The following is a 25,727-nucleotide window of genomic DNA, read 5'->3' as shown; positions in this document are numbered from 1 at the left end:
GAGGAACAACAGCCCTCATCGGGTGCCAGTCGCGGTATTGTGTGCGCCCCGTGAATCCTCTGCGACGTCGACAATATTTGCTTTTCTCGTGGAATGTCGGATGGGGCCTTGGTCTACGTCATACTAGTGGCGATGTCGCGAGGTGCTGGCAACTCATATGAGCAGCCACGCTTATTTTAAAACCAAATTAAAATGCCTTAGGGGCAATGGTGGTCACTAATAATCACCCAGAAGAGCTAACGTATATAGGACAATTAAACAACACAAACATCTCGAGGTTTCGATCTTGGTGACGGGGTCCTTTAAAGGTTATAAAGGTTAAATGTACAGATTACCTTCACCTCAATTATCTTTTTAGTTTAAAAGCATGTTATACAGGCTTATATACAGTAAATATAGTAATTTTTAAAATGTAACTTATTGTAGCAGTTATAACCTGCACCCCACTACTATACAAACCTTGCTATTAATTCAAAGTTGTTTTCACTTCACTTCGAACCAAAAAAGTGACATTCGCACATGTTAAGTTCAAATTCTTAAAAATATTGTGCAAGTTAGTTGGGCCATGACAAAAAACACTCATTTTCCTTAATATGCGATACATACTATTTGAACAATTTGACTGGAAATTATTCAACCAAATCACTACTTGCTTCGAACTTTAAACTCGGTATTCACCCATCCCTAGCAGCCTCCCCTCCCTGTGTGTCCTTTATTGTGTTCAAATTTGCTGACTGTTTGTGACAAACAAATTTGCCGAACACTAATTACTAATATAAATAGCGCCAAGCCACTTTCAAAAGTTTACAGATGCACTATAGTTCACTTTTATTTTTGGTAACAATGCAGTGAAAAAAAAGATATACAAAAGATGTGTTCACAACTACAGCAAGCGAGCCGAGATCGAAACGTGCTGCTCGCGAAAGGGTCACAAGGTGTTCCACTCCCCTAGTGCATGAAAATGCACTCGCAATGCACACTGCCCATTCTGACTACTAGTACATACCCACCCCCCAATCCGTTCACACCTTTTAGATGAAAGTTTGTGGAGAGATTCGAGACAGCGATGATGACTAGTCTTGTGATGTGTGAACGTGTGATGGCTATCTCTCTTCTTCATCTTCCGCAGTTGAAGCTGGTGCATCCGTATCGGTCTCTTCGTTGTTCCACACAAAATTGTAATTCTTCTCCAGCCTAAGGTGCTTTTCAATCTCCTGGGTAGCCTCTTGGTTTCCCATCTGTTTAATCAATACGACCATCAATAACAAGCCTGAAAAGTTTTTCTTTTTTTTCTCATTGTATAGGAGATCAGAAAAACTGCAAATTTCAAATGCTTACCAAGAGGGTAACTATCATGTTCTGAAACTGTCGGGTCTCTTCTGGAGAAAGAACGTTCAAGCCTTTTGCTTCCTCATCATCGTAATAACCAGCAGTGATTATCTTGACTTCAATTTTTCTTCCTGCAAAAAGCAAGAGGCGATGCCACATCAAATGTGAGCAAGCTGTTCCTTGCATCTCTCGTGTAGTTCTGTTGCAGAAAAACTATGAGTCGCAGTAAGCAAGTCCCGTGTGCATGCAAGTGCATTCAGACACTTGGTGTACCTCCCAGTCTTGCCTCGTGCATGCACCAGCGTGGTGCAAAACCTGTCCTAGTACCACTGGTGACACTGTTGATCTATGTCACAGTTCATGCTTGATATTGCTGATGCCCCATCCCCCATTGTAATGCTAACACATCTATTACCAAATCGACATAGCCACTTCAAAAACCGAGGATGTCTTTCGACTATTTTTATCATCGGAACGTACAATCACACTTAACCCTTTGCGGGCCAAAACCTTTTCCTGCCTTTGATCCGTTCTGGTCCGAAACTAAAAGACTCAAAGCTCAAGTAAAAGAAGTTTATGTACTTGCTCTAATATAGATGGCACACAATGTGGTGAGAAAACTCGCGCGTCAATCAACCGCGAAACAAGTGGTGCAGCAGTGCCTGACCACGGACCACAAAGGGTTAAAGAGTCATTCGTCTGCCTTCCCAGGAGCATCAGCAACAACAGATCAACAGAGGCCTAGCTTTGCATCTTCGTCTAGCGTGCACCTCGGTTTACCTCCTGTGGAAACACCTGCTTTCTGTAGCCTGTCCCTCAGTGCAGTTTCCAACTTCGACTTGTCCTCGGAAGGCAAATCCAACTCCTGGTATTTGGCCGTTTTTTTGCCAGGCTCCTTCGACTTGCGCTGGCCATACCGTCGGATGCGAACTCGCAGGCTGCCTACCTCTTCTGGCTCCGTCTCTGCCCCTATGTTAAAAACATTGTAATGAAAAGAAAGAACAAGGCAAGCCGTTACCGTCACTCGTGGGCTCCACAGGCTAGATTCTGGGTGCGCCATAGTTGGGAACTATGGATTAGTAGTTTTGACCACTTCGTGTTCTTCAATATGCAGCTTAATTTAAGTAAATTGATGTTCTTGTACTTTACCCCCTTCGAAATGCAGCTGCCGCGGCCGGGTATACTAGAACAGCGAAGCCACGTCCCTGAACTTAGCATTGCAACACCTTACCTGCTAAGCTACTACGGAGGTTATCACAGGCTATGCGTAAATACAAAACGTGATTGGCACACATAGAAGTTTGTGCTCTACCTGAAGAGTACATTTTATAATCTTCAAGGGGGGCTATGGGGCCCTTTAAAGGGCCCCTTACCAGGTTTAATGTTTGGTTGCTCATACTGATAAGAAAAGCTAGTAAGCGAATGAAGAAATTTACCTGCTTGGCTCTCAACATCCCCTTCTTCACCCTGTTTACTTGCATCAGGGTCTTCTTGACCATCTTCACCTGGGTACCCTGAGTTGTCTTCATAGTCTGGGGGAAGAAAGAAATGTGACAGCATTCCGTGACCTTCTGGACCAGCAGTCTATGTGTATGTGATCACAAATTTACGATTGCAGGATCAGATTGAGTTACCGGTATTCAGTATGCACACGCATATTAAATACCACATGCAGTTAATGTCAAACGTTTATGGGGCATCAGATCTCCAAGTGAATTTTCCAAGCAGTTTGAGCTCGTAGCAAGAAAACACCACGCTGCTTATACTGGGAATTGAAATGCCACACTGCTTGCCCAGGCTGCAGAAACATTCCGGATCATCTCAGACTTGATGTTCTGTAAACCTCTGATGCTCACTGTACAAGCCGTGTCATGATCATGAGTGCTATAAAATAATGAAGGACCACTAAGGGACAATTGGCTTTCGCATCAACTTGCCTTACTGGCAACAGCCAGTTATAAGAACACCATTTATCAGTTATTAGAACAGTACAGGGAGGGAAACAGTTGTATATCTGTAGTGCGTAAACAGCATAATAAGGAGATCATGCATGGGCTAAGTGAGAATGACTTATATGCGCTGGCCAGCTAGCACATGCTTTGTTACTGCAAATGCAGAATTTAGACATTAGTTTCAGAAAAAACTACTGCTTTGGACTTTGCACACCCATGCAATATGTATGACCATCTGCAGGTTTGCCAATGTGCAGTAGGAGTGTGTTCAAGAAACTGAAAAAAAATGTTCTGTCATGAATTTCCCTAAATTGAGATCTCTTATACCAGCACTCGACTGTGCAATTATGTAGTATATTAATGCATTGCTTCGCTCTCATAGTGCTGGTACTTTTCAAAAGACTTCTGTCAAATCCAGCCAGGGCTAAATTCTCAGTTAACACTGTCCACTGGTGCATTACAGTTAACATGCAAAGTGTCTGCTATTTGATAAGTTGATGGAAAGAGCATTTAAAGAAAAGATGTGGCAGCAACAGGTAGTATTTACAAAAGCAATGATTAGCTACTAGGCTGGCGCAGGATTTGCAATGCTTAAAAGAAAGTTGCAAGGCCCCTGTCAGCTTTTATATCAAATCCAGAAGTCGTCTTGTAATCCTGCAAATAAACAAGTAACGAGCAACAACAGCTACTGTACATGCAGACATTTAGCATAGTTAGCACTGCAGCAGTTTCCTAATCCTTTAAAGGCAAAAGGAAAAAACTTTTAAAAGCTGTTTCACACTTTTCGTCATTCCACCCTATGCAGGGGGGTTGACAAAGTCGCCTGCTGCAACAACATACCCAAGGGATCCCCAAACCAGGATGAATTTTTTGGCAGCTAAGAAGCTTTCTTTCTGAGAAATCCGTATGCGTTTCCTTGTGGCTTCATGCTACAAATGGGTGGTTGTCAATTTCCCTTTCCTAAAAGTACGTGTGTGCGAATATTCGAAATTTCGAATATTTTTCGAATAGTGTTTGCTATTCGATTCGATTCGCACTGGAATTTTACTATTCGAACTATTCGAACTTCCCAAAAACAAATACGGTCAACGTCCAATTGAAAGTGACCCCTACAGATTTTCAATATGCTTCACCTCATTACACTCTCATATTGCGGCAGAGCTGCCTTTCAAGATCCGTTACGGCCGAGCTTTGCCAAGAGACAGTCGACGTCCGATTGAAAGTGGTCCCTAGATTTTCAATATGCTTCACCTCATCACACCCCGGTATTGCGGCAAAGCTGCCTTGCAAGCTCCGTTACACTCGAACTTTGTCAAGACACAGTCAACGTCCGATTGGAAGCGGTCCCTAGATTTTCAACATGCTTCACCTCATCACACCCCGGTATTGCGGCAAAGTTGCCTTTCAAGCTCCGCTACGGTCGCAAATGTACTAACTCAAGAAAACACTGGCTCCAACATGGAGATGAAAGATGGGGCAGAGGTGCGGGCTCAATTAATGCTGTTTTGGACCTGAAATTTGGGCAGGGAGTACGAAAAATCGGAAGCCGAAGCTTTTTAGCATCCAAAATTTCAGATGTTCTTATATATCGACGTCTACGAGGCAGATTTGGAACTCCGGACTTGAAGGAAGTCCCTTGTCCGCCACATTAGTTGGGCTTCCACAGAAGTTGAAAGAGGAGAGGCTGAGGAAATGGCATCTTTGCCTATCACGTGTAAAGTGTTTTCGGCAACACTTTGGTTGCACCAAATCATGTACATAAATAGAATTCGGCCTCTACATTGCCTCATTCTTGATAAGACAACTATGAAATACTACCCCACCAGTGCTTCATCAACCCAGCGAAAAGAAACACTTTCATGTTGCTATCTCATAAGAATATGCTTAGGAATCCTCTCTAACTTTTTGTTCTGCAATTTCACTTCGAAGTATTCGAAAAATATTCTAGAAATATTCCAGAAATATTTGAAAAATATTCTATTCGATTCACACTCACACTTCAATATACAAATTCGCTTCGCACCGAAAATTTTGCTATTTGCACAGCTCTACCTAAAAGTTAACAAGACATGCAACAATTGCCAAAAGGATTTCGAGAAAGTTGTCATTTAGTAACATAATTAATGAAACATAACAAAAAAAATTCAGAGAGTAAAATGTTACAATAAACTGTAACAAAAAATTAAAGAAAAGTCAGGTATTTCTTCACAGATTAGGCATCCACGCTAGAGATGATAAAGCATAGTCTGCATGCACTTTGCATTGGCCAGTGCATGTACCACGGCTTCCAACGAAAACTTACCGCCTTCAGCAGCATCTTGATGCCCTTCTCTGCTGACCAAGGGACCGGAATCATCTCCGTCGTATTCATCTCCCACAACCTCTTCACCACCTGTTGCATCCTGGGTGGCATCCTCTGGTTCTCCAAGATGCTCGGTGCTTTGCTGTCCTTCAGCAACATGTTGCTGAGAGGTACTTCCTGCGCCCTCTTCAGCATCAGCCTCGGCATCAGCCTCCATCTGTTTCAGACGTTTCATCAGTCTCTCGAGCACTACATTCATGTCTGCCTGACTGTCATCCTTGAACTGGGCAGTGGCTTCATCGTGAAGGTCGCCCTCTCCCTTCTGAAACGAAGCAACATAAACGTCCGTCCTAAGGGTGCTATGCATCAGCTCGTATTTGTACGACTTTATGACACGCAAGGACAACATCTACATGAAAGAAAAACAGATCACAGTTTCACCGCAACAGCGAAGCAATGACTGCGATAACAACAAATTGGAATCTTATACAAAGTAAGGCTAGCAGCTAATCCTTTTGCATCTGATAATGCTGCCAATTGGTAGCTTCCTGGTTAGCTCAAGTGGTAGAGCGACTGCCCCGGAAATGCAATGTTCCAGGGTTCGATCCCCGGACCAGGACGAATTTTTCAGCAACTATGAAGCTTTCTTGTAGAGAAATCCATATGGATTTCCTTATGATATCATGCTACAAACAGGTGGTTGTCAATTTGCCATTTTTAAGGATATACGAGCCATCTACTAATGTCTGTCAAAAAAGTGCGCGCGCCAGTGCTTGTGACCGCGCTCTTATGATCAAAGTTTGCAGTTGCCGCTCGAGCGTACTTTATAAGGAACATGACGGCAATGGCAGTGACAAAAACCCTTCGAGAGTGTCCATATAATTGATAATTAAAGGGGCCCTGAAACACTGTTTTAGCACGGCAAGAAAATGCTGCTGATTGGTAGTCGAGGCACCTGAGAACACGCGAGCTAAACATTATAGCGCAGCATGTGGCCTGGAATTTACAAGTAATTCTCAAAGTCAGCGAGAAATGGTCCCCTCTTCTTTCTACAAATGATGCCACATACTTAAATGACCGCGCCATATACCGAAATTCATGGCCATCGGCTGATTTGAGCATCGAGAGCTGAATAGTTACCGGGGCCGCCACGTGCCCGCACATGTGCTGGTGAACACACTGAAAGTAAGCCGAGTGTTCAAAGAAAAAAAAAAGTGCTCAAGGTCATGACACACATGTGACGTAACTTCTTTGCCCCGTGCGGCCATGCCATCCCTCCCTGCTTAGCTTCCAGCGCGCTCGTCGGGACGAGAGAAGAGAGAAAGCAATTACAGCGTGCAACAAATCTCTGCGATTTTTGCGGCAGTCGATTCGTGAGGCAATAAACTCCTTTTAATGAAGCCATCCGATGGTTACTTGGAAAAGTGTTGCAGGGCCCCCTTAAGTTAAATTCTGCGGTTTTATGTTCAGAAAACATGATGTGATTGTGAGCCTGATGTTTTGTAATGTGCACCTAAATCTGAACGTACACGGGCATTTTTGCATTTTGTCGCCTCCTTAGAAATGTGGCTGCAGTTGCCGGGAATCAAAGTTGCGTGCCCGTGCCGTAGTGTTTAGTAGCGCAACGCCAGTCATTAGGCCACAAGCAGGTCACAACACTTGCGTGAGACTGGGTGCTATGTACGTTGGTCTGAATCGGAGAATGAACCAAATGGAAGTTGATTAAAAGGAATACATAAATCTAAAATACTAACTGAAAAACATTGTAATATATGCAGGGTAACCATCACAGTTGGTTTATCTACAAGACATGCAGTGCCTTTGTATGTAAAGAACAAAAGCAGCATTTGTTCCGGTTCCTTAACTGCGTGCCTTCACTTTAACAGGAATACGAGTGCAGTAGAGAAAATGATAGCACAAAATAACAGACAAATGTATTAAAGTTGATATTTAACACCAAACCGCTTGTCCTATTTGTCTCATATTTTCAACTGTCAACCATTATCCGGCCAACTATCCCAACCAGTGATGGTAAAGGGAAGTAATATGGCATAGTCATGATGGTCATTGGCAAAACAGGGCACGAGATTGACAGACACACGAACACTGCACTTTTGTTGTTTCTAAGAGTGTGCACTCCCAACACGCCCACCGAGCTTGCAGTGCTTGTTGCTATGATGGGCCGCTTCACATTACAATAAGTGCTGTCGTACTGCCATTAACCCTTTCAGGGGTTTTGCCATACATGTACGGCATCACCTAACAGGCACCAAAGGGTTTTCACCGTACATGTACGACATTGCCTGTATGTTTAAAACGCGCGCCTTTTTCGATCATTTCTCTTGCTTGGCATGTGCTGCCACACTTCAGGAATACATGAAACTTCTTTCATGCGCCAATGTTTCCGCTTTTTTTCCTTTCCAAAGCGGTGCACCGGCTTTCGCTTGCCCATCCGAGCACATTCACAGTGCAGCTGGTTTAAGAAGCACCTTTTTCTATCATTTCTCTTGCTTGGCATGTGCTGCCATGCTTCGGGAATACGTGGAATTTTCTTCATGCGCCAATGTCTCTCCGTGTTTTTTCTTTCCAGAGCGGTGCGCTGGCTTTTGCTTGCCCATCCGAGCGTGTTCGCGGTGCGGCTGGTTTAAAACGCGCGCCTTTTTTGATCGTTTCTCTTGCTTGGCATGTGCTGCCACGCTTCGAGAATACATGGAATTTTTTTCATGCGCCGATGTCTCTCCGTTGGTTTTCTTCTCTTTTTTTTTTTTTTTTGCTTTCCAAAGCGGTGCGGCAGCTTTCACTTGCACATCAGAACCCGTGCACGCGGTGCAGCTGGTTTCGATTTCGTCCTTCAGGTGGTTATCACTTCCCGCGCCCGCGAAGCTGATGGCTGTCTGGTTTCTAATCTCTCAAGGGGTGACTGTTTGCAACTCTCTCATTTATTGCTCCCCGGGACGCGATTACATCCGTGTCTGTGCAGCACTAAATTACACAAACGACCCTGCCATGGTTGCGTTTCCTGTTTTGGGGAGCACAAACATTTTTTACCAGAAAAGCACTCTGGTGTGCTGATTTTTGTACGTCTGTGAGCTATGTTTAATACAATCCATAATTTTTATTTATAAAGAATCGTATGTATTTTTTAGGATTTTGCTTGATGTTACTACGAATAAACCATGTGTATGTAACAACAAAAATGATTTTTTTTTTGTCACTTTACGGTCACGCGAAAAAATTCGACCCTCAAAGGGTTTAACACAAGTAGGTTGTAGAAGCAGCACAAAAAAAAAAGAAAGACATCATGCCCTGGATAGCTCAGTTGAACATGCTAACAATACAGTGTCAAGGCTCACAAAATTGTCTTCAGACTTGAGCACAAAGCCGCAAGCACGTGTTATAAATGACGAAAGCAAGGTTGTGGCCGTCTTTGTAGCATGGCCGTCTTTGTAGCATGGCCAAGTTGTCGAACTGCTATTAAAGGGGTACTGACACAAAGCTTTTAAGGTGGCATTTTTTTGCGTCACATGGAAGGCCAAACCCTCAAGAGCATAGAGAATTAATGTACTGCTAAGCGTGAATGCACCTAGAAAAAGTTTTTAAAAGCTAGTTTCGGTTCTTACTGTTCCCTGACGTCACAACACGTTATGAGCTTGTCGTCACATGCTCTCACAAGATATCGTGACAATTCCACGGCAGCTCCAATCCTTGGCTCCATTGGTGATGCACAAGCCGCCATTTTGAATGTCTTGGTACCTCACGTCATCACAACTATCCATACTGTGCGTGAAGTTACCAGAATTGACACTATTGGGCTGACGCGCTGGAGTTTTGAGTACTGTGGCGGAGCCTGGTGGCGTGCGCCGAAGTTGCTTGGGTAGTCAAAAATGGACGCCGACCGGCGAGTTACGCAGTTCTCAGTTGCTTTAAGGGTTTTACTTAATTTTGCGCCTAGTTTTCAGGCGCAAAAAGTGCTTAAAACGTACGCAGGAACTTGTCCGCTATGCCTGCAGAGTCTGACATGTTTGACGAGCGATTCCAGCTTCAACAAACCGTGCCGAAAGCAGGTGGTCTGGGCGACGGCTCTGAGCAGCGCGCGGTCCCGAAGCGCGGTCGCCGCCGTTATTGTTGCGTGGTTAATTGCCTCGAACATGGGGGTAAGGATCCTAATGTGAGGTTTTACTGGTTCCCCTGAAAGCCGTACGAAGTGGAGCGACGGAACCGCGGGATACGTGCCGTCCGACGCGTGAAGTGAGTACGCGAGCAAAACGTGGTTTGCAACGTAACGTGCTGATTACTTTTCGTACGCGCGTGCACGCGTTTATATATATATATATATTCCCTGTGTGCAGTCCAGACAGCACGCCGTGGCTGCCGACAGCGATCACGAGGATATGCAGCCGGCATTTCGTGCGAAACGAGAAAAACGATGCCATGAGTCACCCTGCGTATGTGCCTACGATTTTTCCGGCAGCTTACAGCCGGCTGCTTCCAGCGGCCGGCTGTAAACATTGCGCGCCGTCGCTTCTCGACCGCCACCGCACGCTGACAGAATTTGACGAATTCCCTAGAAGCAAATGTTGAAAATTGCGACCGTGCATGGGGAAAAAGTGTGTTTGCGACTGAATGCGGCAGAAAACGGCACACGACGCGAATGCGCTCATTCGGGCCGCCGACGGCTAGCCTTCGTCTGGACCTTTCTTGATTCCGTTTCGTCGTGTAATGCAAATCATGTCGGTTTTCTTAACAGCAATCTATTCGTTTATGCACTGTCGTTAATCGCGCGAGCATGCCTCGTAAAACTTAACTCGAGTTCAACGTCATATGAGATTCACTGCACTTGCGATTTGCAGCGCGCCGAAATGGTTCCTTCAATCTCCTGCACGTCGTAAACATACTTGACGTTGACGAGCTTCTTGCGTTTACGCAGATTGCTTGGCCTGAAGAACTCAGCCACGCCAGAAACTGGCCGAGATCCAAAGCGCAGCACAACCGACAGCGGCGGCTCCATTGCGCATCTGAGCTTAGTGCTGCATGCGGCCGCCTGTCTGACTACTCGAAACCAAAGAACTTGTCGTAGGGGGCGCTTTTTAGCACCGTTTTCGCAGCGCCGCCTGGGCAGCCAGTCAGGCCTATAGTGACTTGACACTGTAGCCTAAAGTCACTATAGTGTCAATGTCAGTAGGCGTGCCATGTGAAAATTGACTTTAATGTGAAAATAAAACATGTTATTAGCATTTACAGAGTTTCACACTTGCTCACAGCCAACTCTGTATACAGGAGATTTGTATGGCAGAGTAAACTGGGCTTCGAAAATTGGTGTCAGTACCCCTTTCAATTCAAGACACAGGAACGTGCAAAGGTAGCAAATAAATGAATATGCAGACGCGCGCTTTCACGTTACAGACAGTATTGAGTACAAGTAAACACTAACCTTGCTGAACACTTCTTTGAACTGCTTTGCCACATCGTTTCGCGTATTTTCCAGAACGGGTGCTTCGTCGTCCTGCGTCTCGGCTGGCACCTCAGTTTGTGCTGCGCAGTAAAGGAGCAGCAGCTTTTAGTGTTTTTCTTTCAAGCTGTCCGCATTCCCAAATGAGTAAAGCCATCATTGATTCTTTCCCAGCAGTTGAAAAAAGAAAAGACTAATGCTCTTTATTTATAGAGATAACTCGACCGAAATACACCTCTGGTGATTTTCACAGTGAGACATTTTGAGTGCAGGTCAACACTTCACTCTCACCATTGTACGGATAATGTTGGTTCACAAAGATGAGTGGGGCGAACTTATCCAATAGACGAATGAGCTCGTTTCGTTCATCCAATGAAGCAGACATGGCTACTTCAGTAGAAATAAGCATTCCTTCAGGCTAAAGAGTGCAATCAACCTACGCCTTAGTAGTTAATAGCGTTCATATATGTAAGACTACTGCATAGCATCTGGAGTTTTAACAGAACACATGTAGCTGAAGAACATGTCTACAACGTTGCTGGTGTGACACGTCGTGCGAGCGAGAACAAGAAAGCCTAGGCGTGATGTGATGAATCATCAAGCTTGCTGGATCAAGGATTTTGTAGAACTAAAAGCAGGAGAGCTCCGGTCACTGATGTCTAGAGAAGGTAATCTGCACTGAGGTCTACAGGTGCGCAGAAACAATAAAGTGCCAAATACCCACACTTTACTTGAAAAGTTCAGTGATACCTTAGATGTAAGCTGTGAACATTTGAAATACAAAGCGGTCAGTTTAAAAGGTGACTGCGAACTTTTCAAACAAATGGATATCAACTGGCATTCAACTTCATCCTTACCACACATCTTCCTTCATCTTTGTACCTTTGAATGCTGTTTCAACATGAAATTCATCTACCAGGCACAGGCATCGCATGGACACGGCAAAGAAATTAGCGATGGCAGCGGCATAGCATTTCAATATGGTAGGTCGCAATTTTTATGAACTCAAGCTTTGTATACTTCAGTCAAAATTCTACTCTTCCAGAGACAGAAAGTATAGAGTTGCATCTCATTAGCAAGTTCAATAAACTTCAGCCAATATCTCTTGAGCCTATCCAATAAAGCAGGTACACAACTAGGACCAGTCACACTTACGCTTTCTCTTTTATAGTTCTTCCAAGCATGCCTACCATGAAATTCTCGTTTTCAGTTGCCGTCCACCCTTCAATTTGGTTCTCAGGAAATGTACACTGACACCATTTTTTGCAACCTGAGCAACATCATGGCTCAGCCCCTTCCCCCTTGTCAAAGTGACCAAAACCAGTTTGCACAAAGGATAACCCTTCCCCCTCCCTTCGTTCGTCCCCGACTGCACAACATGCCAACCCCACCATCTCTAGTTACAAGCTTTATAGCACGGACTTCTTACAGAAAGGACAAGGAAACACAACAGGCACAGCGCTCATGCCTGTCATTTTTCCTTGTCCTTTGTGTAAGAAATCCACACTATAAAGCTTGTAACTATGGATTACGAACTAGCCCAAAACAACGCCTTGCCCACCATCTCCATTAGCCCTCCCCTACCCTTCTTTATTTTTTTTGCGCCCAAGCTTGCTTTCCTCCTCCACTTTTGAGGTTGGGGGAGAGTGAGCAGGCGTATATAAAAATAGCTGCTGGTTGATGAAGACAAGCCCACTTGTCGAAACACTGGCTCCAGCAACATTCCCTGTTCAACATTTTTTTTTCATCTAGTATCAGAGATGCAAGACGTTAAAAAAAGGACAATTGCTCGGACATTTTGTAAGCATATCAGCTTGGGGAACACACTGTCTACAAGAAAGCTGCAACACAGTTGGCCATGCACTAACGTTACCTTAAGACGTGCTGCTTGTAGTTACACTGCAATGAAGTGACAGCCACATAGATTCTTGTGAAGCAAAGTGGAAGTCATACTATAAAACCTGATTGCGGTGCATATGCAATGCAGACGTTTCAAGGTTTAGCGCTATCTGTAATCGGGATAACTGGAAGCTTTTGTGCGGCCCCCCACGGCGCCAGGTTTTTTTGACTGGGGACAGCCACAACAAGCGAGTCCATTCGCCCTTCGAGGGGGACAGGGAACTTATCCGTTGTGTTATGATTATGTTTGATCTTGGGAGGGGGGCAAGGGGGGGGGCAGGAGAGAATTGTGGTGGTGCTACTGCTCCCCCGGACCCCCCGCTGGCGCCGTCCCTTGTCCTCAGATGAAGCCCCAGAAGATGCAGCAGCATCAATGCTAGCTCCAGCATCCCGACCGTGCTTCACCGCCGCACTGGCACCTTGCTCTGAGAGTACAGAGTGATGCTTTCTACACTATGAAGTACAACGAGATAACTGGCAACATGACCATACCACAGCAAGGTAACAATTGGGTACTGTTGAGTACCCCGAGATCAGATAATAAACCAGGCTATGTCTGATACCTTTCACGATACCCTTATAACTGTGCCTGAGAGGAAAGTAAAGTGATGAATAGTGAAAATTCTGTTGAAACCTGAATTCACCAAAGCCACAGCAGCAAAGATACTAACTCAAGGATCAGCCACTAAATGTTAGTTAGTTAGTTAGTTAGTTAGTTAGTTAGTTAGTTAGTTAGTTAGTTAGTTAGTTAGTTAGTTAGTTAGTTAGTTAGTTAGTTAGTTAGTTAGTTATGTTGGGTTTAGTGGCACAAAAGCAACTAAGGCTATGCTGCACCAGCCGTATAATGACAGGAAAAAGGAGAAAAAAAATATATATATATAAGGACCCGCAGAAAAAAAGAAGGAATGGAGGTCTAAATGAAGAACGTGTTATGAAGTATGCTTCAAGCCTGAATATTCTTTTATTTGATAAGAAAATGTGTAAGTTTAAGAGAAAATGACAAATTAACTCCTCACAGCCTCTCACCTAGCAATAGTGTGCTCCTCAGATGTGACACAGCAGCTTGTGCTAACTCACATTACCGGCAGCTCATTCTGTTGTTTTTTACCAACAAGTCTGAGGCTGTATTACGAATGTGAGAAGTTTACTCTGACGAAGCGCAAGTGCCACAGCTGAACGTAGTTTCAGTCCTAACACCTGTTATGGCTCATGTCATTTGTTATACATGGAAGCAGACTAAATAAATTTGTTGAAGACCCATTAAGAGAACTATTGCCTGTGAAAGGATGCATGGTGCACTGGTAAAGCATGCCAGTCAGCCAACAAACACTCACCCTCTTTAATGTCCACCACAGGTTTCTCCAAGTTGGTAATGCTGGGTTCCTTCTTCACGAAAGACTTGATGGCTTCCAGGTTTTTCTGCTGCTCGAGCAGCCACAGTTTTCTCTTCTCTTCCTCCAATTTCTTTTCATCTAATAAAAACCAGAGAAAATGTCCTGTCATCACTTCGAAACTTTGGGAATATCACTGAAATTGCGCATTGTGTGCTGAACGTAACCAAACAATTCGGCAGATGTCAAGCGAAGCTGTGCCTCAATTCTTATAAACAGTTGAACTGTGCAGTAACAAATAGATGTATCTAATGTATGCACAGATTGTATAAGAAAAGAAATCAAACTGAAAGTGAATTGAACCTAGAACATAATGAACGAACATGTAACAAACTGCTTGATAAAACAAAGTAAGGATGTTTCTCAGCAACGTCAGCATATAACAAATCTATATCATAAAGATTATCAGATATCTAGAGAGTAGTTTGTAAGTCAGATGTGACATCTTTATACAATGAAAAAGAAGAGATGAAAACCGAGGTACCCGAATTTTATTAGCTGCAACCATGCAAGGCCATACGATAATGAAGTAAAGGAAAGCATAAGGGAAATTATTCGTTATTTTCATTGAACAGTAGACATGATAAGCATCAATTTTGGCCACCAGCAGTTCTTCCAAATGTGAACCTGTATTTATGTAGTGTGCAAGAACTGTTATAGCATTTCATACCCCTGTGAATTCGTTTGGAATTTGAACCTATGTCCTCGTCTACGTCAGCACTATGAACTATTGAGATGGGTATTTTGCACCACAAATTTTATAGCTTGCACCATCAATACAGAAGTAACAACTCAGCACTAGATTCCACCACTGCTTTCTTTTAATGTTGAGATGTTTCAGATTCTACAGAGAGCAATGCTCTGTTGTGACGCTTCAAGAAATCTGGCCAATGTTCATCATGCTGCTGGAGAGTAAGCAGGAGCAAAAATGGCGAGAGACAGGAAAAGTAAGCAGGTTTTCACGAGTAAAACAATGAATTCACTACTGCATGTACAGGAATAATGTTTACTCAGATGTTGATGAGGACATTTTTTAACAAGCAGTCGCAAATTTCTTTACGACGTTCAAACACTATCGCACATCACTTCTTTTATTTGCGTGTTGTCACGGGGCATGATGTCCAAACGAAATTACACAAAACTAAGGAGGCTTGTCTCACGCAGATGTAATTCAAAAGCAACTTATACTACGTAGTATTGTCCATGATCTGGATTCAAGTTTGCTACAACACAAGTGTTGCCAGAATGAACAAACATTATAAAGAAGGGGGAGCAAAACAGCCCAGAATTAACAGAAACACGGGCGGACAAAACAACAAAGTCAAGCACAAACCTTTACATAGCACCAAGCCAGCAATTTTCTGTCAGTTAGAACTTCCTCGGTCTCAGTCAATTCTGACTTACCGTGACATTACCACAGAGCACAGAGCCATCACAGCTAATTTTTACCCTTCTACATACAGTAGGCACCTAAGTTACAACATACTACAGTTGAACCCCTCTATAAGAGACACACACTGGGAAGCAGTTCTTGTCCCTTATATGAGATGTCTCTTATAAAGGGTACCATGTTCTCATTTTCTGATCAATGCCTATTTCGATTCGGCACACTGGCGTCTCTTAAACGCACTTGTCTCTTACATCAGTGTCTCTAATAAAGGGGTTCAATTGTATATAAGGTTAGGTCAGGTTAGGTTAGATTAGGTACTTCAGCCACAATATACATACTATGGTATTATGTTATGTTAGGAGCAAACATATCAAGCTGAAGCAGATCACGAAGGAAAATAATTACCACTATAACAGCACATACATGCACAAAAGGGGGGAGGGAGACAACAATAGATGTGCTGACAATAGCAAAGAAATGATACACATAGGCATGTGCAGGGTTCTCCATTAAGAGGGGCCAAGCTTGTCTGTAGCCACCCCCCCTCACCGTTCGCGAAGTCAGAAAGAAAACAAGCTCCACAATGGATGATAAAATGAAAATGAAGCTATGACATGTTTCTCACAAAGGCCTGCCATTGGTTTCCGGCTTTCCGGGGTAAAGGTGAGAAGTAAATAATAATAATAATAATATCTGGGGTTTAACGTCCCAAAACCACGATATGATTATGAGAGACGCCGTAGTGGAGGGCTCCGGAAATTTTGACCACCTGGGGTTCTTTAACGTGCACCTAAATCTAAGTACACGGGCCTCAGACATTTTCGCCTCCATCGAAAATGCAGCCACCGCGGCCGGGATTCGATCCCGCGACCTTCGGGTCAGTAGTCGAGCGCCATAACCACTAGACCACCGTGGCGGGGCTAAAGGTGAGAAGTAAACTGTTCTTTGAATGCAACATCATGGGTCCTCAGCCGCCATCACTGTCAAAAAAGCCACAGTTTCGCCGCAAGGGCGAAGCAATGAATGCGATAGAAAGAAAAGCGGCCTGTGAGGGACGCGCTGCTACGCTGCAGATACATCTACCCCCCAGCACCAACTACCATGCGAGCAGACAGCGGAAGGGCAAGGTTCTCCCTGCGCAAATATTAGAAGCGAGCGAGCTGGCGGACGACTTTTAAATGAACCCATTGCGCTCCTCGCACCATCTTGCTGGTAATGAAGAAACGCTTATAAGTGCCTGCCGTCTCTCGAGTCCTGCCAGCGGTAAAAAGTGTGTATATAACGTTCGCCGTTAGCTACCTGAACGATGTGCGTTCTCTGGCAAGGTGGTTAGCGCCACGCGCTGCGGAGCGATAGGTCGCGGGCTCAATTCCACGCTTCGGAAGCATTTTTTTGAATTATTTTTCTTTGGGACTTCTGTATATGTATACATACTTGTACATATACGGTGCATGACGGCGGCGGCAAAAATCAGCCGTGACTGTCCATATAATTACTATCGCAATAAAAACATGCATAGCCATGACCCAGCGCATTAGAAAATGACATGAAGTGTCCGCCTGAGTGAAGGTATGGGGCAGAATGGGCGCCCTCCTTTAGATGCTTAGAGGTGGCGGCTGCCCCACCCCCCATCACCATACGCACGCCTGTGATCATACACGAAGACAAATGTTTAGTGACGTACTCTCCTTGACTTCCAGGTACTTCTGGTACTGTTTCTCGGTCAGCCTGGGACTGCAGGAGATGGTGTGAGGCTTGGACGGAGATATCCGCTTCAATGGCGGAAACGCGCACACCCTCGACGTTTGCACCGTGAAGACATAGCTGCAAGTTTCCGGCTCTTCCACACTGTCGATGTAATCAGTGGACTCTTCATCGCAGAAGTACTAGAAAAAAAGAGAATTGTAAACACTACGACATAACAGCGTCCTCGTACAGAACACAACAGGACAAACATTTCGATTGCATTGTTTTTTTCATGCACATCGCTGGTTGTGAACCACAAATAGGCTTGCAAGTTATCCTGTTTTCAACTGGAACAGGTGACCATTGATATGCTGCCACTTGCTGGTTTGACGTTCAGATAACAAAGCATACGAATTCCATAAATTAAAGCCATTCAGTAGAAAAATGCTTGATAATTTGGGGCTTTCTAATCGATTAAAATATTGGTTATCTTCTCATATCTAAGCAAAGCGAAGTACATGAGGGCTATGTGGAGCTGGCAAAGGAAGAGTAAGATATATGGCTTATTTAATATTAATGAGAACTAACAGACAATAATGCCAACGAAAGATATCCCTGGCATTTCCTTGGCATTATTGTCTGTTCTCATTAATATTGTGTCTAACAAAGAAACATCATCATCATCATCAGCCTGTCTACGCCCACTGCAGGGCAAAGGCCTCTCCCATGTTCCGCCAATCAACTCGGTCCTGTGCTTTCTGCTGCCACGTTATACCTGCAAACTTCTTAATCTCATCTACCCACCTAATTTTTTGTCTCCCCCTCACGCGTTTGCCATCTCTTGGAATCCAGTCAGTTACCCTTAATGACCACCGGTTATCCTGCCGACGTGCTACGTGGCCCCCCCATATCCATTTCTTCTTCTTAATTTCAACTATGATATCCTTAACCCCCGTTTGTTCCCTGACCCACTCTGCTCTCTTCCTGTCTCTTAAGGTTACACCCATCATTTTCCTTTCCATCGCTCGCTGCGTCGTCCTCAATTTAAGTTGAACCCTCTTTGTAAGTCTCCAGGTTTCTGCTCCGTAGGTAAGTACCGGTAAGATGCAGCTGTTATATACCTTCCTCTTGAGAGATAGTGGTAGACTACCATTCATGATTTGATAGTGCTTGCCGAATGAGCCAAACAAAGAAACAACGAGCCCTTAAATGTCATCTTCCTTCCTTTATTTAATATAAGTTCGATATAAGTCAGAATTGGACATCCAGTCAACTGAAGAGCTTGTAAGTGACAAGTAAATGAAAGGAGGTTGTACCGGCGCACCATCACAATCACAGTAACAAAATGCAGGGCAGGAACATAAAGTGTGTTCATGAAGGAAAGTGTAACAGTACTCTATAAAGACTAAAGCACTGCATATCATTCTAATTCATGGGAACATGGTGAGGCTTCTAGATCCCTTTAGGCTCTCAAGCTGCCTTAGTTGACACATCCTTGCTGAATAACTGGAAGCCATTCAGCAGAAGTAAGATGCACCGTGTTATTGCTCGGCAACTCATGCCTCTCGATAGCAACCATGGCTTCTTTGCAGCAGACTCATTTAGAGCAGCTATCACTTGTGTCTTGTCTTCTGCTCTGTCGGCTCCAACAAATTGTTATGAAGAAAACAAAAAAGATGCCAAGCAAGATGAACAAATCATTTGAAACATGAAGTTTCATCCCCAGCAAAGATGCTTTGTTCACAACGGAAGGGAAACAAGATCAGCACAAGCTTATGTGAGGCTGAGCACATTTCGTAGAGTGTGTGAGAACAGATTGGGTTACATTTCTATCATTCCTATTCAAAGTTCTTGAACTTGTCTTAATACATAGTGAGTAATCTCCCCTTCGGTGGCATTCATTTTCTTCATGATTCTACTCAAACACACAAGTTTTTCCACACACTCTACTTCAACAGATCTTACATTTGAACAGAAATAGATATTTAATACCTATAAACAGTGAATGTTTTAAGCAAAATACAAACTGAATAGAAAAAAATTTCTGGGGTTTCACTTTCTGAAACCAAGATATGCATGTCACAGTGAGGCACTCTGGATCAATTTGGCCACCTGAGGTTCTTGAGCCCTTACTATATAAAGTACAAGGGTGTTTTTGCGTTTCATCCTCATCTAAATGTGGCACCCATAGTGAATATGATGTGGCACTAAGCAGCACCACATCATAGTTGCTAAGCTATCACGGCTGGCAATAACTATTCAATTCATACTCAATATTTCAGATGTAGCACGCCATCATTCATAACAAGAAGACATGTTTTTTTTTGTATATTACATTGTGCGGTTTGATCAGCAGTAAAATTCCCCTAAGCAGGTACATAAACCAAGAAAGCAATGCCTCTACAACTTGGTATACAGTACAAGTAAACGTAACAGGACCCCTCAACTTACCCTGACTTCCGCTCTCCTCGGGACACCAGTAATGTCGCATTTGGAACCGTGGCTGTAAACCTGGCTGTGGTACTTTTGTTGGCCTGTTTTGTTGAACTGTTCCTAGCAACAAAAAGGGAATTTAAAAAAAGAAATTACCTTAATAATTTCATATGCAGTCATGTATTGGGATAATGGCAAACATGACTTGTAGATGGCATACCAGGTTTGTTTCATTGTTCCAGTCAAAATCGTAGTCGTAGAGGCCAAGAAATATGATTGCCCCTTCTGGTTTGCCGTCTGAAATGTAAACACAGCCAATGTCTTAAGGTAGTAAGAAAAAAATTTTACACTCGTAGTCGAAAAATTATAATTATACTTTTAAGCTGTAAGGCTTAGGTAGTTCGAAACTTTAAAATGATGAAACTGCTAAAAATGTTTAAAAAAAATAAAATTTACAAAATTCAAAATGTACGGAAATATGCACGTTGTGCCAAAAGGCATAACTACAAAATGGTAGGTGCGATTCAAACGCAACTTGGCAGGTCCGTAATGAGGACAATATCCTATGCATCTAACCACCCCAATCGCCATATCTCTAAGCTAACATGCGTTATCATAAAAGGACTGATAAAGTTTATGTTCAGCAGGTTTTTTTTGCACACCATTGGTCATAGTCAAAAAAGTTACAGCTAATTTTCAGTCATTCTGCTTGAATGCACAGTTCCATACATAAAAAATAGCATGCAAAATTTTATGTGAAAATATTTATTAGAAGGAAAGTTATCACTGTTCGCGTAACTGCAGGATGCAAAAAATCATGGCTTTAAGAAAAATGGCTTTAAAGATTTGAACCGACTGTCCATGTAATGAAGAAACATTCAATATGTCTTAAAATTCACCAGGCTCTTCGCTTGGCCCTTCTTTGAAGCGGCACAATCTCTTTAGGGTAAGCTGATGCGTGCGTTTTTTCTCTTGCTTGTTTTGTGTCTCCAGCTGACTCACACGTACTTGTTGCACAGCCAGTCCACGCTTGGTATATTGGTTTCCTAACTTGTGCTGACACTTCCTTTTCATCCTATACTTTGGGATATTTCATCAAGCACTATAACTTTCTCCTTAAAAGGCCATATCTGAATCCGAGAGCTTGAAATGGCATATGAAAAAGCACAGGCAACTGAATGCAACTGCACGCAGTGTAAACAACAGTGCCGCCGCGCCCCGCAGCTCTGTAGTGGAAAATTTTTATTAGATCAAAAACATCATGTCGCACAAGCTTTAAAACATATTTAAACAACTTAGCATTACATGATATGTATAAGAAGAGACATTTACGATGAGATGGCAAGCGCTGTGGAAACGGAAGCCTTTAGTTTCGGTTTCGAATACGTCTAAGAGAGGTTGGAAAAATGGTCACACGTTTTGAATTGCTTAACATAACATAATTCTTTTCGGTAAATATTCTTGAATAGACAGCTTGAAAATGCTAAATCCAATAAGATCATCTGTTTTTTTCAAAAATTGCGTTTTTGAAGGTGGGGCCTACCATAAGCAAGGAGGATTGATGCGCTCTTAATACCATATCTCAATTAATCAACTCATCGACTTATCAAAACTGCAAGTTTTGCTAGGTGAATGCGATGCCTAGCCACTGTTGACAGCATGACAGGGAGGCAAGAGTTAAGTTACTTAAAGGGACACTAAAGAACAAACCGACTTTTCTCATATTAGTAAACTACTCTTTCACGATACCAAAAACACCACGCTCGCTGCAAGAAGACGCTTAGTAAGCGATAAAATGCACAAAAAGAAAATGTGGGCGGAGACGCCACTTTGATGTTTCCGCACCACTCGGCGTGACGTCACATGTTCTGACACCGCCTACAAGGGAGTACGTAGTTCCTAGTCAATAAAAATGAAGTACATTGTCCTCTGACGGCGCCATAGACTTAACATACCAAGTTTGGGCTAATTTTGTTAAGTCAATGGGGCCAAAGTATGATAAATACACTTTGAAATTTATGACGTCACGCGGGGAGATTTTGGCGCGAAATTTAAAAACGGAACTTTGAACTTGATTTTCTCTTCAATTAATAAACCTATGATGACGAAATTGACAACATTAGAGTTCTCAGAGCACAATTTATCGATCTAAACTGATTCATTGTTTCTCTCTAGTGTCCCTTTAAGTCAGGAGCTCACTTGGTGCAATTAGCTGTTTGTCTACCATGCTGAACATTCACAGCTCCAGATTTAAATTTCTTGTTTGCCGAAATTCACATAAAATTGCCTATTGTGTTTTATTTTATCGCACTGCTGGTGTTAAGGTACTCAGATATAAGTTGTGTATTATACATTACTTGAAAAATAATTTCTTCACTCTAAGGATTTGTACTTAACAACTGCAAAAAAATACAAAAAACAGGGCGAAGCATTTGAATGAAGCAAAGCTAAAGCAAAACACAGATAACTTATTAATAAATCTGCTGGCAAGTAGACATGTGTTACAGCAAAAATATGCGGCTTGTCATTCATGAACTGCCAAATTTCTTATTCAATAAATTCGTCTCACAAGAATTTCTCTATGATCGCTTAAGTCAGGAAAGCTTCCAGTGAGTATAGATTAGCAAGTCAACTAGTCACTACCACAGAATAAAAAACACAAGAACGTTTGTAGATATTAATGGCAAGTTCTATAAGACCGTTGGCAAAAAAAAAAGAAAGAAAACGAATAGACACGCAGACAGTGATAGAAAAATTCCTTACTTTCTACATGAAACTGCTTAATCGACTTTCCATAGCAGAGTTCATATGTCCACCAATTTCTCGTCTGAAAGACATAAATACAAGTTATTTATAATCTTGGCACCATGCATGCATGTTTTGTTTTTATTTTATAAATTAAATAGGGCAGATAAGTGGAGATGGCTTCTTTACAAAAAAACATAATATGCTTGCTTGCATAAGCAATTAGGTTGTTAAATGCAAATAATCAAGAGCAAATGAGAGAAAATAATGCACTAATTTACTTCAGCTATTTAAACATAAGGACGATCATTAAGTATGGTTAGTTTGACAAGGTTTAGGAATTGCAGTTTATTTTCCACTAAAACAGTGATTCACGCTACTGAGATCCAAAAGATTAATTGTTTTATACGTTTTTTTTAGTCTTTATAGCAATTCTCTCAATCAAGCATGCATTTTAAAGCAATTCATCTATTCATTATAGTTACAAACAAATATTGTGTTGAAGGATCACATCAAAGTGCCATTAATAGCAATAGTCTATAGTACAATGATCATAGTAGACAGAACGTACTGCTGCCCCAATGCACATCTCGTTACTAGCGCATGAATTCAAAGGTTGAAAATAAAACTCCATGCATCAAGCATACAATAGACTGGTAAACGTGCTTGACACTAAGCAATGCATTGAGGTCACAACACAGCAACAGCTCAAGCTGCTGCTATGACGTGCACTGCCATACCTTAGTCAAACAAGGCGCATTTCTTAGCGGCTCCAGTAACTTTAAGACGTCCGGTGCCTCAGCATCAGGATCATCAGACTCTGCGTGCTCCGTCGGGTAGGAATTCTCGGGCAGGGAGCACTGATACTCTTGTCCAAACTTTTGTCGTCATAAGCATTACCGATGCTCCAATATCCTGGAGGCAACATAAGTGACACAAAATGAGAAAGGCACGGACAAATTCTCGATCGCGCATTAGCCCGTGCAAAGGCACGCCTCTCTGAGCGCGCTTGAACTGGGGAAACGCAGATTAAGCTCAGTGTAGATGAACGTGCTCGTGTGACAGGTGTTGTTAGAAACACGTCATTAAGATTTAAGGAATTACTTCCACACATAGCACACTCCGATCCTTCCAGAATATAAGGCGATCCCGACCAGTCCTACCGCTGCTAGCTAAAGTGTTATATAAAAAAATAAGAGAGAAACCATTTCCATAGTACCCGCGCGGCAAGCAATATTGCGAACTTCGGTTCAGCGATAATCTTATGCAGCTGCTTGGCGACTACTATGTTATGACTGACGTCCGGCCGTGATCAGCTTTCAAGGAGAAGGTTAAGTTAAACATTGACCAGCAGAGTTGCATAGGCGCCGCCCTATAGACTTCCAAACACGTATTGAAGGCGCTGATACATTGTACAGTGAAAACGCAAACATGAATCCAAGCGTACTTACATCGCTGATCTTCACAGGTGTGCTCACAATGTCAACTTCATATTTGAAACTCCTAAGTTCCTCCACATTGAAATACGCGATCGCACATTGTATAAATAGCAGAAGTAACGTGGCTGACGTTATCATGATAACTCAGGTGAGCCGACGACGACCATCCGTACAGGGAGAAATCACACGTAATCTCAAGCTGTCTCAGCTGTGTAAATGTGTAAATAACGAAGTGAGCGAGCTAGAAAATGCGGGTGCGAGGAGCGGCGTCCCATTGTTGCTGGATAATGCGGAGATTCGACTGAGCAACGGCAGTGAGTCGGTTTCGGTTTCGTCTTATACGTGAACTTCAAGGGACCTAAAGAAATAGTTCACTTAACTGAAAATGCACTGAACTGAATATTCACTACAATACGGAACAGTATTGGGCACACCAAATGTCACATGAAAAATGTGAAATGCAATTTATTTCAAAAATAATTCTGCAATTTTCATTTGGGCTGGCGTCCTAAAGGAAGAGACAAAAACTGTCCAGATAGAACGTTTTTGTGCACTGCCTCTGCCTCTGGCACAGCTTGCTGCTGTGGCACGAACTTTCTGGCACTGCCTCGTTTATCGTTAGCCTTGTCTTCCGGACGCGCTCAAGCGCCGCCATCTTGGACTGATAACGTTGCAGTTCAGTATCCGTGTCAAATAAACAGACAGTGCTGCAGTCAACTAGCACCCACGAAAACGCTTGGGCCGGTACATTCAACGTTTCATGACCATGATCATTTCATATTGCCACGTAGAAAACCGTCAAAACAATCGCTTATCAGCCCAAGATGGCGGCGCCCATGAATCGAAAACAAAATCGTGTTATACACGGTTTTATTTTTGTGTTGGCGTTGAAGCTGATTACAAGAATATATTTCCGGGTTGTTAGAAACTTTACTGGATCATATTTACTTTTCTAAAAATTTCAGAACGGCAATACAATCGTACGCATACGCGCTAAAATCATAACTGTGCAGATGTGTTTTACGAATATTGTGATGCACGCCCAATTTAATTATGAATTTAGTAGATTACCATACAGTGTACATATAAACGAAAACAAGGAGAGAAAAAAATTAACGCAGCTTTGCACAAGTGGTGCCAAGCCTTAAAGAGACACTAAAGGCAAATAACAATTTATGCCAGAGTGAAAGCTCAATGTATGAAAACTTCTAAAACGGCAATATTATCAACAGCAGTGCCCAACTTACCGAGAAATTAAGCTAAATGTATCACATGATGAGCGCCACGAGTTGGACATTTTCGAAGTGATCCCGATGACGTATGAGAGTCTGCCTACAATAAATCACTAGTAATCAAACTAGCAGCAATAAAAAAGTACCTTCCGTAAATCAAAAGACGTAATAAAATGCTGTTTGTTCGTTTCCGTTTGATTCATGGAAAAAAGAACCTCTGTGGCGTTGCTATGGAGAACGGCGCGAGTGATTAAAAGGTTCCGTTTTCGCCGAACTGCGCTTCGCCCGGCGCCCTGCTCTGCTCACGCGTTCGCGTCTCAGTGGTAGTTTCGGGATCGCGTACTGCCGCGTGCGTTTTGCACGCTCATGAAAGTCGCTCTGACAGAAAGTTCGACAAAATTCCGCATGCAACGACGCCGGCACTACGAGCCCTCAGCAGCATACCGCGTTCATCGGGGATCAAATCGCTGAATTGGAGCC

General features: G+C 43.0%; 1 protein-coding gene across 1 annotated transcript; it reads right to left on the bottom strand.

The window, feature by feature from the left end:
• Window positions 1-794: 794 nt before the first annotated feature.
• Window positions 795-24,272, bottom strand: LOC119393616 (protein OS-9-like). Its single transcript, XM_037660723.2, is given in 14 exon segments — window positions 795-1,238; window positions 1,339-1,460; window positions 2,110-2,298; window positions 2,766-2,861; window positions 5,584-5,905; window positions 11,015-11,115; window positions 14,266-14,403; window positions 17,397-17,598; window positions 19,850-19,951; window positions 20,052-20,128; window positions 22,595-22,658; window positions 23,317-23,457; window positions 23,459-23,491; window positions 24,028-24,272. Coding segments are annotated over 14 exon segments (1,848 nt in total). The 5' UTR covers window positions 24,154-24,272; the 3' UTR covers window positions 795-1,103.
• Window positions 24,273-25,727: the final 1,455 nt, after the last annotated feature.

This window comes from Rhipicephalus sanguineus, chromosome 5 (genome assembly GCF_013339695.2).
Source record: "Rhipicephalus sanguineus isolate Rsan-2018 chromosome 5, BIME_Rsan_1.4, whole genome shotgun sequence".
NCBI classification, from domain to species: domain Eukaryota; kingdom Metazoa; phylum Arthropoda; class Arachnida; order Ixodida; family Ixodidae; genus Rhipicephalus; species Rhipicephalus sanguineus.
This window is presented reverse-complemented; position numbering and strand designations above follow the sequence as displayed.